The sequence below is a fragment of the Carcharhinus amblyrhynchos genome, chromosome 8 (genome assembly GCF_965287045.1).
Source record: "Carcharhinus amblyrhynchos chromosome 8, sCarAmb.v2.hapA, whole genome shotgun sequence".
In the NCBI taxonomy this organism is placed as follows: domain Eukaryota; kingdom Metazoa; phylum Chordata; class Chondrichthyes; order Carcharhiniformes; family Carcharhinidae; genus Carcharhinus; species Carcharhinus amblyrhynchos.
Window position 1 is genome coordinate 108,612,163 of NC_137331.1, and position 12,849 is coordinate 108,625,011.

The following is a 12,849-nucleotide window of genomic DNA, read 5'->3' on the forward strand; positions in this document are numbered from 1 at the left end:
TCACTTATCTTTCCTGCGAGGCAAGGCAAACAGATTTTAACAAATCAGAATATATGACATAGCGATTCATCTGATTACTGAGTCCTGAAGTAATGGAACGCAGGAAGTAATTTTGAAAATTGTTCCAAAAAAAAACCCAACATCCAGTATGCTTTGAAATTGCCCAAAAGACTTCGACAAGTGACTTCATACACTGATCAAGAAAACGGAAGCGTGATCAAACAAGGCACAAGTCATCATGCGCATCTTGGCTCACCAATATGCTGTACCTGACAGTGAAAGAGCAGGGTGCCAGCTCACATTTACTATTTAATTTAGGTGCTCAGCTGTTGCAATGGACAGAAATGATGCTTTCTCACAGGCAAGACAAAAAGTTGAGTCTGTCTACTAACTTGGCAAATATGCAACTAGATTTTTGCACAATGACATTGGCAAAAACAAAGCAACAGCTAGTAGGATGCGCCAAAGGGAAATGTGGTATGGGGAATCAAAAACATATCAAAACTGGGCTCACAAAATTAAACTGTTGAACATGCAGTTTATGTTGAATGTTCAGAAATCTTTCCAGACTCCAGGTGATTAAATTACCAATTATGATTTTAACAGGATAAAGATATGTACAAAGGTGGGCACTGATAAAGAGATGTAAACTATTTTGATAACAGTCTGGATATCTCCCTGTTTACCAGACTCTTCAATGCTTGAACTACTCTTGAAGTGACGATTGGTAGGTGGCTCACAGTTCTTGAGCATGTTGCCAACTGCCAAATCTGTGCCATCTTTCCCACAATCAGGTTTTGATCCCTCCAATCAACTCTCCATCTCTCCCATGGTTCTAAAATGACTCTCAGAGTTACAAATGACATCCTATGTGAAAATGCTAATTTCCTCCCCATCCTTCTTGGCCTGTTTGCAACCTTTAACTCAGTTGACCATATCATCCACTTCCAACACTTCTCCATTGTCCAAATGGCTTGGCTTGTGCTCCATTCTTATCTATTCCATCATAACTGGAGAATCATCTGCAATGACTTATTTTCCCATACCCACAACGTTAACATAGGTGTCCACCAAAGATCCACTCAGAGCCCCTTTCTATTTTGCATCTCCATCCTGCTCCTCCATGACATGATCCAAAAATACATCACTTTCTGCATATACAGTAATGACACCTAACACTAGCTAAGCCCCATATCCCTTGACCATGAGTGGATGAGCAGAAATATTAGTCCCCTTCACAAATTTTGTTCCTTAGCCACAGACTTTGTTCCTGTCCCTGGCAACTATCTGAACCTGAATCAAATTGCCCACAACCTTGGTGTCAAATTTCGTTCAATATTGCATCTGTGAATTATCTTGGGGCATATTATCTTGTAGGTACTATATAAATACAAGCTGTTGTTTTTGTTGAACAGGAAAAATGTTCAACATAGGTCAAGTATCTTCAAGACTGTACTCACTCTTAAGACAGAACACCTGCTGAAACTTCACTTTGAACTTCAGGAGGTCAGTAAATGCAAAGATTAATCTCACCCCAATAAACTCAAATCTATCCTGCCTCAGTCTAAATGCTAAAAGGAGAAAATATGCAGGCAATAGCTAATCACAAACCATATGCAATCAGTTCATGGCTCGACCCATTCTTTGGTAAAGCAATGAAATAAGAAGTACTTGCAACTCACAGTAGTGCTGCACTGCTAAAATGAAGTAAATTAAACACAAAATACAAATAAATTAAGATTCAAGATTTCATGTCACTGCTGAAAGACAGCTTTATGCTCTTCTGGTCTTCTGCATTCCACTGATTTCTCTCAGCTCAAGACAAAAGTGATAGACTTTGATTTATCATGTAGGATCCTGCTGTACTGAACCACATGATTGTGTTCTAAATGCTGATTGAATTATTAGGTTTTCTGTGGCACTTATATCATGGGGTATTGAACTTTGACAAGGTACCTCACAAGAGGTTATTGCAGAAGGTAAGGGGGCATGGACTTGGGGGTAGGGTGTTAGCATGGATAGAGGATTGGTTGTCAAATAGGAGGCAGAGAGTGGGGGTTAATGGGTGCTATTCGGATTGGCGGTTGGTGACTAGTGGAGTGCCCCAGGGGTCGGTGCTGGAGCCTCAGCTATTTACCATTTATATAGATGATCTGGAGGAGGGAACCGAGTGTATGGTGTCGAAATTTGCTGATGACACCAAGATTGGTGGAACGGCAAATTGCGCAGAGGGTGTGGAGAGTCTGCAGAAGGATCTAGATAGGCTGGGCGAATGGGCCAGGAAATGGCAAATGGAATTTAATGTTGGCAAGTGCAAGGTGGTCCACTTTGGTAGGAATAATGGTAGGAAGGACTATTACTTACGGGGCAAAAAACTGCAGCAGGCGACGGTGCAGAGGGACCTCGGGGTCCTTGTGCATGAGTCGCAAAAACCCAGCCTGCAGGTGCAGCAGGTGGTCAGGAAGGCTAATGGGATGCTGGCCTTCATAGCGAGGGGAATTGAATATAAAAGTAGGGAAGTCTTGCTGCGGCTGTATAGGGCATTGGTGAGGCCGCAGCTGGAGTACTGTGTGCAGTTTTGGTCGCCATACTTACGCAAGGATATTTTGGCCTTGGAGGGAGTGCAGAGGAGGTTTACTAGGCTGATACCGGAGTTGAGGGGGTTGAGCTATGAGGAGAGGCTGAATAAATTAGGCTTGTACTCGTTAGGGTTTAGAAGAATGAGGGGAGATCTCATTGAGACGTATAAGATGATGAATGGGATGGATAGGATAGAGGTGGAGAGGCTGTTCCCGCTCAGAAAGGACAGTAGGACTAGGGGGCACAGCCTCAAGATAAAGGGGGGGGGGGTTTAGAACGGAGTTGAGGAGGAACTTCTTCACTCAAAGGGTGGTGAATCTCTGGAATTCTCTGCCCGTTGAGGTGGTGGAGGCTGCCTCGCTAAATATTTTTAAGACGCGGGTTGATGGGTTTTTGATAAGCGAGGGGATTAAGGGTTATGGGGAGAGGGCGGGAAAGTGGAACTGAGCCATGACAGATCAGCCATGATCTTATTGAATGGCAGGGCAGGCTCGAAGGGCTGGATGGCCTACTCCTGCTCCTATTTCTTACGTTCTTATGTTTAATAGAAAGATATCCATTGTGTTAGAAATTTACTAGGGCTAGCATTCCAAATCATGTGTATTATTCACAGAAAAATGATAATTGCTACTCTTAGTTAAAACATTGCAAGTTACAAAAACATTACATGCATTACTGGAAGGGAAAAGAGTAAGATGAAAATAGAGATATTTTCTGAAACAGCTCAAGATAAATTACCTTGCAAGATCAGTTTCTGTCATATTATAAAGAAAATGTTTTTTCTAAATCAGCAAAATCACTTAAAGAAATGGAACTCATTACTCACAACAGTAAAATATCATACTTCCCTAGCAGCTGAATAGAGTGCTGCCAATTTTAAATTTACACAGCATCTTTAATTGCCATAATAGACACTATTTCAGAAGAAATTAAATTATTTTACAACCATCATCGCAGAGATGCTAAATTCCCATCACCGGCAATGTGGCAATGGATATGTTCCAAACATTGGCCAAGAAATTGCCACATAAAAAGGAGAGGAAAACAAAGCCAACGGTATTATTGGAAGCAACTCATAGGAAACAGTTCAGAAAATTAACTGAAGAGCATAAACTTGAAATGCAATTATTCTGTAGTAACCAATTCCTAATTTAGAAGCAGGGGAAGAAGAAACAAAACATATATGTCCTCAAATAAATTATAGTACGTTTGGGCAGCTTAGAGTGGCTCATTCTCTTCCATTACTGTTAAGCTCCTGTTATGATTGCAGCTGATGTTACTGCTGAACAAATCGGATATCAGAATGAAACCAGGTTTGATAGTTCCAAACTTTTTCTAAGAACTAAGTTACTGATCAAATTCACAGAAGCCTGCTGATGAATTTTTAAACAAAATATTTATGAAACAAGAAAAATGAACTATATTACACTAGGGCAAGACCTTGGCATAAATGTCATTACTATCACTAATTGGGCAGGAGGTGTCATCTGAATGACATAACTCACACCTGGGTGAAATACTTCATTCTGCTATCTGGCAGAAAATTACAAAACCTGTATAAAGAACAATTGAGATTAAAATTCTGTTCAGGGCTGTCTGGATGGAAACTCAACATTCAGCTGCAAGAACCACCAGAATATTTCTAATTAGTTTCAATTTAACAGTTAACTTAGGATTTACTTTAACAGTCCACAATTTACTGTATAATCTTTTTGGAGGAACTGCAGTTTCTAAAACAACGTCCTTTCAGAATTTACCTGTCTTTTTCAGAGTAAATGCGGAGTTCCATGCAGCCGAAAGCATCCAGCTTTCTGCTCAAACGAGCTTTAAGGAAAGAATGGAAGATATAGGTCTCCAATACCTAGAATTTGTAACAATAAAATCATCTTTATTGTGTGCATCTTAAGGAATAGCATATCTAGCTGTAAGATAAAGCTACAGTCAGAATGGTAAATGGTGAAATTCCAGATTTAAAAGCACAAACCAGTAATCATCCAGCATCCTATCTCATCATTTTTATTGTTTAGTAACTCTTCCATGTCAAACTGTATTTCCCTTTTAATAAAGATGAGAGCATATGACATGAAATGAGAGCCTCAACAAAAATATGGGAAATTTATGATCCGAGAAAGTTAAACAAAAAGTAGTGTTTCTTCTATTCCTTATTGAATGCTAGGGTCAGAAATTACTCAACATGCCTTAAGCTTCTTTAAAGTTGATCCCATCCTTTATCATTCCCTGTGTAACATTACATTCTTAAATAGAAATGATAAAGCTATTCTACATGTAAAGTCATTGTTTCCTTAACATAATCATTTCCACAGATTTTCTTCCATGTTTTTGCACCAACAACCTGGTTTGCATTATGTGGGTCCATGTTCATTTCATGTCCCTTCATTAACTTAAATACTATAAGTTCATATCCTCATTATATTCTTGTTTCTTTCAAACAGTTTCAAAAAGGATCATTCTTATAGCGTGTAGAGCTTTTTAAAATTTCAAATATTTTGAATAGTAGTACAGAAAATCTATTTCTACAAAAAAATTGCGAAATATAACCTAAACTGTGTAACAAAAATAAGTAGAGGAAGGAATGTGAGGATATAGTGTAAAATAAGCTGGACTGAAGGTGTGAAGAGTGACAGAAAGAATGTAGATTTTAAATATCTGAGCACAAAGTACAAAATGTTGGTTAGGCCACACAGTTAGGAATACTGTATGCAGTTTTCAGCACACATTATGAAAAGCACCTTGCCGCAACTGGAAAGGTGTAATACAAATTCAGAATGAACAGAAATGATTGAAGAACAGACAAAATAAGAGAATGAAGCTGCAAAATTATGGAAGCTTTCAGAACGGAAAATGTTGAAAGATTTTTTTCTACAGATCAGTGAAATGGCACAATGAGCATAGACTTCATTATTCAAAATTAGCACTGGAAAAAGTAGCAGCTGGCAAGGATTTTTTTTCAGCAATAGGTTTTTTAGAATATGCAATGCCACTCAAGTGGGTATTTCAAAAAACATCATAGACATCCCTGGGTTGAGTTTTTTGAAAGGAAAGAAATGAAGGCTGTGCAATCAGAAGGGACCTGGATCTTCTCTGAGCACTGCTGTAAAAACAACAGTCTTTTTACAGCAACTTCTAAAATTTAAGAAATTAGACTTTGAAAAAGCTTTCAAGATATATCAGAAGGAACCGGAAAAAGCAGTGAAATGAAATTTAAGATAACTTTATTACAAGAGAAAACAACCACCAAATGGTTTCCATTCAAATGGAAATTTGTATGTCCTTGGCATCAGTACAAATTTTCAGAAGTGCAAATAGTAGTTAACTGATTACCTTCTTGTAAAAAGGCCTATCAGAAACAGTTCTGGTCTTCAAAAATTCTTCACTGTTGAAGACGCGATATTCGTAATTAAGATGGGATGACACTTCCCTGCAATAATAATGGCTTTATTGAATTAATTCTGCAGTCAAAAATATGACACTTTAAATTTTTAATGAATCAGTATTATTTTGGTACCCAGTCTGTATGGAAATTAAAATTATGGACTAATGATACAATTATTTCAAAGTATAAACAAGACAAGTTTTTTTAATAAATAGGAACTCTGTCTTTGACAAATAAACACTGCAATTTCAGAATAAAACCATGGTGTAAAAAATTTAACAGTTACTCTGCACAATACCACAATGCTATTTTGTATTTTTCCATGTACATGTACCAGAGGAAGTTCCTTTCACTTCTTTATATTAAAACAGTTTGGAGGTACTTCCGCTGAAGTAATTGTCATAACACTGATACGATCTTGGTTTTCCAAGCATGGCGCTCTTCCATGAGCTGACGGTTATAATTTTCTTCCATGACAACTACAATAATTTCTAATTCCAAGAGATGAAAATGGGATGTCTGCAAACTTTGTACACGAGAAGCTGCTTCCATTTAAAGAAGCCAGGATCTCATTAATGAATTTTCAAACTATCTTCTTTCTAGCATTCCACATGTACTGCAAGAGTGTGAATCTGTAATAACATAGAAAAATGGCAGAGTATCTAAACTGAACAGAGCTACTAATTTGTTATTTTTGCTGTTGAATGCCTGCCCTATTTAAAGCGGGCTTTTCAAAGGAGAGATCTGGTGGAGTGACATCTCACTATCTATCACAAAAGTTTCACATACAGATAATAATGAGGGGTCCTTTCAACCAACTAATTTGCCATGATTATTATGAGAAGCATCTGGGTATTATCAACACAAAATTTTGATCAATTTCCACCAACGAAATTCCATTTCTTTCACATGAGTTTAGGGAAAACAACATAGAATCTCCTGGATTTCTAGATAATTATGAACGTTTTTGATTATTTGTTTAACAAAATGCATGCCATTTGTGACAACGCCATGCATAGTGTGTTGTTCACATTACACTGGCTTCATAGATCCATCCTTATCTCTGGCCTCAGTTTTGTTTTAAAAGGAATAGAAATGAAGGCTGTGCAATCAGAAGGGATCTGGATCTTCTCTGAACATGGTTGTAAAAAAACAAGTCTTTTTACTGCAACAAACCTCAGATCTTTATTCAACAATTTGTAACAAAATGGGGGCCACACATGAAAGCAAAAATGGAGGAGCAGAGAGATCTCAGAAGTTTGTGCTTTGGTGTGGAGCAAAAAAAAATGACAAAGTTGCTGGTCTTTTGAGGTCTGAATCCATCAATAGAAGAGAGCTCATACAACAAGATACAGCTTACCTGAAGCTAAAATTTCAAAAGATCAATTATCTCCAACTACTTCTATTTCTCCACCATTGAAGTCGTTGACTGGCCTAAGCCACACCCACACCACCCAATCAAGAAGCAAGGTGCTGACTCAAATTCCCACTACAGCCACAGAGTAGAAATGGTCCTTAAGTATTCAAGTAATTTGCAACTGGTCAGGCAAGGAGAAACAAATCAATGGAAGTCTCATCCCACTGCATGGAGCAGAATCATAACTTACAGGCTAGGTGTTTCAAAATTATTTTTAAATGTTAACCATTCTCTCAAAGTTATCTAAAACATTATCTAAAAGTCCAACGTTGAGCTTCATAAAAGCAGAGCGTCCCAGAAGTTGCCACTCATACCTGAAGATATTCACCATCAATTCCAAGCATATATCTTGAATCTGAGAGTTCAAATTTTGCTGCCAGTCCCTTCTGCGTATTCGTAAATCTGAAATATCTGTGCAAGAGCCCAAGTGAGATGACTCCAGATCATAATGCAATTGTAGACTTTTGACCCTGAAAAACAATAAGAATGTCAAAATTTTTTTTTTGGTAATAGAATCAAACTTTCCCAGGTCTATTTTATAACAAAGCCTCCTTAAGATGTTACAGGTTGACAATTGTGAAATACACAAAAGGATGCAGATTACTTAAGATTTGTAATGACTTGTATACAACGTTTCTCTCCCACCCCAAATAAATAGTATTAATCTACATCAAACAATATGAAATTAAGTAGTAAATAATATTAATTTAAAACAATTATCCACATATAGGTTTTCTGTCCATTGATATTATCATGTTCATTCTGATGCCAATTTGTCAGTCTTAATTTTAAGATAATGGCCTAGACAGTCATACTCAAGGTGGATAGCCTCAGGCGAAAGTATCCACAAGGACAGGATTCTTATTGTGGAGGGGGCAGGAGCAGGATGGAGTTGGGTCAACCAACCTGGGAAAAAGATCAGAAGCAGCTATAGGGGTTGCTGGGCGACAAAATGGGATACTTAAAAAGGTATACCACCTACCACCACCTCAGTACTGTGGGACATCATCCCAGTTAAAATAAACAAAGAAAAGTTATCCGGCTCTCACACCTACTCATCAAACATTTCCAATACTCCATCCATGTCATTCCAAGCCCCTACCCACCTACTTTGGTCCCTCGTGTCCAGCAATCCCATACCAAGGTATGTCCCTCCATTCATCCCCATGGCTCCTCTTGCCTCCCTTGCCAAGCTAAACCCTTCTACCTAATTCCCACACCCCAAGTTAAACTGTGGCACCTCCATGCCCGATGACCCAAAGAACCATATAGTGACAACGGGACATGTTTTTAAAAAACTTTTAAAAAATATTCAATATTCAAAAACTTTTCAATATGTTTAAAACTCCTTTGCGGTGGGGCAATAATAAAAAGAAAAATCAATGAACAAGACCCTTTGAAGTTTCAATGACCAAAACTCAGAGCACTTAATAGAAACAAATACTAGAAGCAGGAAAAGACCACTTGGCACTTCAAGCCTGCTCCACTATTCATTATGATCATGGCTGATCATCAAATCCAATATCTCGATCCCATCCTCCCCCCAAAGCCCTTGATCCCTTCCGCCCGAAGAGCTACATCTAATTTTTTCTTGAAATCACACAACGTTTTGGCATCAACAACTTTGTGGTAGTACATTCCACAGAGTCACTACTCTCTGGGTGAAGAAATTTCTCCTCATCTCAGTCCTTAAAGGTTTACCCCTCATCTTCAAATTCTGACCCTGGAGTTCAGACTTTCCCACTATCAGGAACGTTCTTTCTGAATTTACCCTGTCTAATCTTGTTAGAATTTTATATGTTGTTATGACATCCCCTCTCATTCTTTTGAACTCCAATGAATATAATCCAAACCAACTTAGTGTCTCCTCATATGACAGACCTGCCAACCCAGGAATCAGCCTGCTAAACCTTCACTGTACTCCCTTTATAGCAAGGACACTCTTCCTCAGATACAGACACCAAAACAATACAATACACCAGGTAATATTCGCTGTTAATGAAGATTGTGTAATTGACAGCAAAGGTCAGAGAACTAGAGATAGCAATCAAGCAATGTTTTCTCAGGTGGGGGCTCAGGATTTCAATAGACTACTAGTAGCAGTTCAGTACTAGCGCCGAACTGCGCTAGTAGTTCAGCGCAACTTGTGGGCCAAAGGGCCTGTTTGTGCTGTAGATTTTCTATTGTCTATGTTCAATGTACTAATGGATTTCTGGGCTCTCTGCCAAGCTTCATAATTTATTCTTGATTGAGAGCAAAGGTATTCATTAGCGTACTTTAACATGAGTTCCACAGGCTGGTGAGGGGAGGGTATGATCTTGGAGGGGGGGTGTCTATGGGATCCACCCAAAGGAGATACCCCTTCCCACACTTCCGCCCAACAGCAGCTCACACAGTGAAAGCTACTGGGCTGCTTGTCTCTGCCTCAGTCAGCCATAATTAAAATTGCAAGGGAGGAGAAATGAGGCCCGTAAATGCCATTTAAGAGCCGCAACATTGGGCAGCCTGATGTGTTGCCTGCTCACTATAACATGGGAAACAGATTGGTGGTGGGTGGTGAGTGGGAAGATAGCAGGCAAACCACGTGTTTAACTTTCCAAACCACCACATACCTACAAACATGCTGGCTTGCGACATACAAACTATCACAATCCCTATATCCGATGTGGATGTACTCTCAAACATCCGCCCCCTGTCTACATTCCCTAGCTCCTGCCGAATACTGTCACAGTTAGCCTTCCTCCAGTTTAATACTTCCACTCTGGGAATACTTCTATCCTTTTCTACAAGTATCTTGAAACTTACAGAATTGCAATCACTGTTCCCAAAATGGTCCCGCACTGAGACATCAATCACCTGCCCGGGCTGTAGAACCAAGTCTAAGCTAACCCCTTCTCCAGTTGGACTATCCACATATTGCTTCAAGAAGCATTCTTGGACACGCTGAACAAACTCTGCCCTGTTAAAGCCTTAGCACTAAAGGAATTCCAGTCTATACTGGGGAAGTTAAAATCACCCATCATAACATTGCTGGTTTTACATCTTCCCATAATCTGCTGACATATCAGTTCCTCCACTTCACACTGTAATACAACCCCAACCTATACTTGAGTTTTACCCATATGGCCTCATTACATGATCCCAACTAATGCGTCCTCTCTCTGTATAGCTGTGACATTCTCCCTAATCAGTAAAGGAACAACACCTCCACCTCTTTTGTCACCCTCTCTATCTCACCTGAAGCATTTAAATCATGGAATGCTAAGCTGCCAATTCTGCCCTTCTTTCACCCAGGTCTCCATAACTGCCACAACATCATAGTTTCGCGTAGTAATCCAAGTTTTAATTTTATCCGTCTTACCTGTCATGCTCCTTGCATTAAAGCAAACACAACTCAGACCATCAGTCCTGTCATGTTTTGTACATTCTCCATGTTTTATTTCTGTTAGCCTTATTAGACCCATTCACTGACTTCTCCAGTCTCTGCACTCTGGCCCTTTTTAATTTTTGTCTTTGGTTTCTCTGCTTTCCATTTCTGTCCCCACTTTACTTCCCTCTGACTTCCTGCATCGGTTCCCATCTCCCTGCCACATTAGTTTAAAACCTCCTCAAAAGCACTAACAAACACTCCCCCTAGGGCACTGGTCCCAGTCCTGCTCAAGTGCAGACCATCCGATTTGTACTGGTCCCACTTCCCCCAGAACTGGTTCCAATGTCCCAGGAATTTAAATCTCTCCTTCTTGCACCATCCCTCAAGCCCTTAGCTTTCCTGACATTCCTACTCTGACTAGCACGTGGCACTGGTAGCAATCCTGAAATTACTACCTCTGAGGTCCTACTTTTTAAATTTAACTCCTAACTCATTAAATTCAGCTTGCACGACCTCATTGATGGTGAGTTGCTACGTGAAAGTTTGTTAAATATATTGCATTTGCACTTACCTTTCTGTAAAACATGCTGCAGCTTCTAATGGCATTCTGGGTATGTCTAGTTTGATATCTGTCAAGTTTGAAGATTTAATCGTTCCTTCATCAATGTTAACCAATATTAATCCTTCAATTTCCTGAAATAAACGAAGTTACTTTTAGACTTTATAGAGAAATATTTAAAATTCATCAAAATTCTATGCAATTACGTTTAAATGTTTTCTGGGCTGCAATAATTTTCATTTTTCTATCATTCTTACTTTTAAAAGGTAACTATTAGGAAGGGGAAACCACGGGTGATGGAGAGCACACCAGTGAATGTCCCCCTTCAAAATAAGTACTCCAGCCTGAGTACTACTAGGGGGGACAGCTCATCTGAGGGAGGAAGCGGTGGCCAGGTCTCTGGAGCTGAGCCAGTGAGTCAAAAAATCAAAAAAGAGAGCAGAAAGGTAGTGTTAATAGGGGACTCCACAGTGAGGGGCGCGGACAGGCGTTTTTGTGGACGTAGACGGGAGTCGCGGATGGTGGTTTGTCTCCCTGGGGCTGGGATTCGGGATGTCTCTGGGCGTGTCCCAGACATCCTGAAAGGAGAGGGTGAGGAACCAGAGGTTGTAGTACATATAGGTACTACTGACGTAGGCAAGAAGAGGGAGGCACTCGTGAAAAGGGACTATAGAGAACTGGTTAGGCAGCTGAGGAAGAGAAAAGCGAAGGTAGTAATCTCAGGATTGCTGCCTGTGCCACGGGAGAATGAGGGAAGAAATTAAATGAGGTGGAGGCTGAATGCGTGGCTGAGGGACTGGTGTCGAGGGCAGGGATTTCGGTTCCTAGATCACTGGGACCTCTTTAGGGGTAGGTGGGACCTGTACAGCAAGGATGGGTGGCACTTAAATACAGTAAAAAGTCTGACAACACCAGGTTTTAGTCCAACCTATTTATTTGATAATATTCTCACAAGCTTTCGAGGGGTTACCCTCTTCGTCAGGTGAATGGAGAGTTCTGGCCTCAGACAGAGCATATAAAGCACAGACAGTTTAGAGATTACTGATTAAAATGCGAATCCTTACACCTAACCTGCTGTTCAAGACCTGAAGTGGCTGACAATGTGAGTGGTAGGAGCACTGATCACAGTTTAAAGAGATGTGTATTGTCTCCAGACAGTACAGTAAGTGAGGTTTTGCAAACCCAGGTAAGTCACGGGGGTTACAGATAGTGCGACATGAACCCAAGATCCCTGTTGAGACCGTCCTCATGTGTGCGGAACCATCCACCAGGTACATGGTAAATACTCTTGCAACTCGGCCAACATTGTCTACCTGATACGTTGCAAGAAAGGATGTCCCGAAGCATGGTACATTGGGGAGACCATGCAGACGCTACGACAACGGATGAATGAACATCGCTCGACAGTCACCAGGCAAGACTGTTCCCTTCCTGTTGGCGAACACTTCAGTGGTCACGGGCATTCAGCCTCTGACCTTCGGGTAAGCATTCTCCAAGGCGGCCTTCACAACACACGACAGCGCAGAGTC

General features: G+C 40.2%; 1 protein-coding gene across 2 annotated transcripts in view; it reads right to left on the reverse strand.

The window, feature by feature from the left end:
* Positions 1-12,849, reverse strand: part of dennd3a (DENN/MADD domain containing 3a) — a 134,818-nt gene that overhangs the window by 53,532 nt on the left and 68,437 nt on the right. For both annotated transcript variants that reach the window (XM_080194609.1, XM_080194608.1), the window contains exons 9-12: positions 11,333-11,454; positions 7,706-7,861; positions 5,923-6,019; positions 4,338-4,441 (exon numbers count right to left, since the gene is read on the reverse strand). In XM_080194609.1, the coding sequence (XP_080050735.1) occupies positions 4,338-4,441; positions 5,923-6,019; positions 7,706-7,861; positions 11,333-11,454 (479 nt within the window). The remainder of the gene's footprint in view (positions 1-4,337; positions 4,442-5,922; positions 6,020-7,705; positions 7,862-11,332; positions 11,455-12,849) is intronic.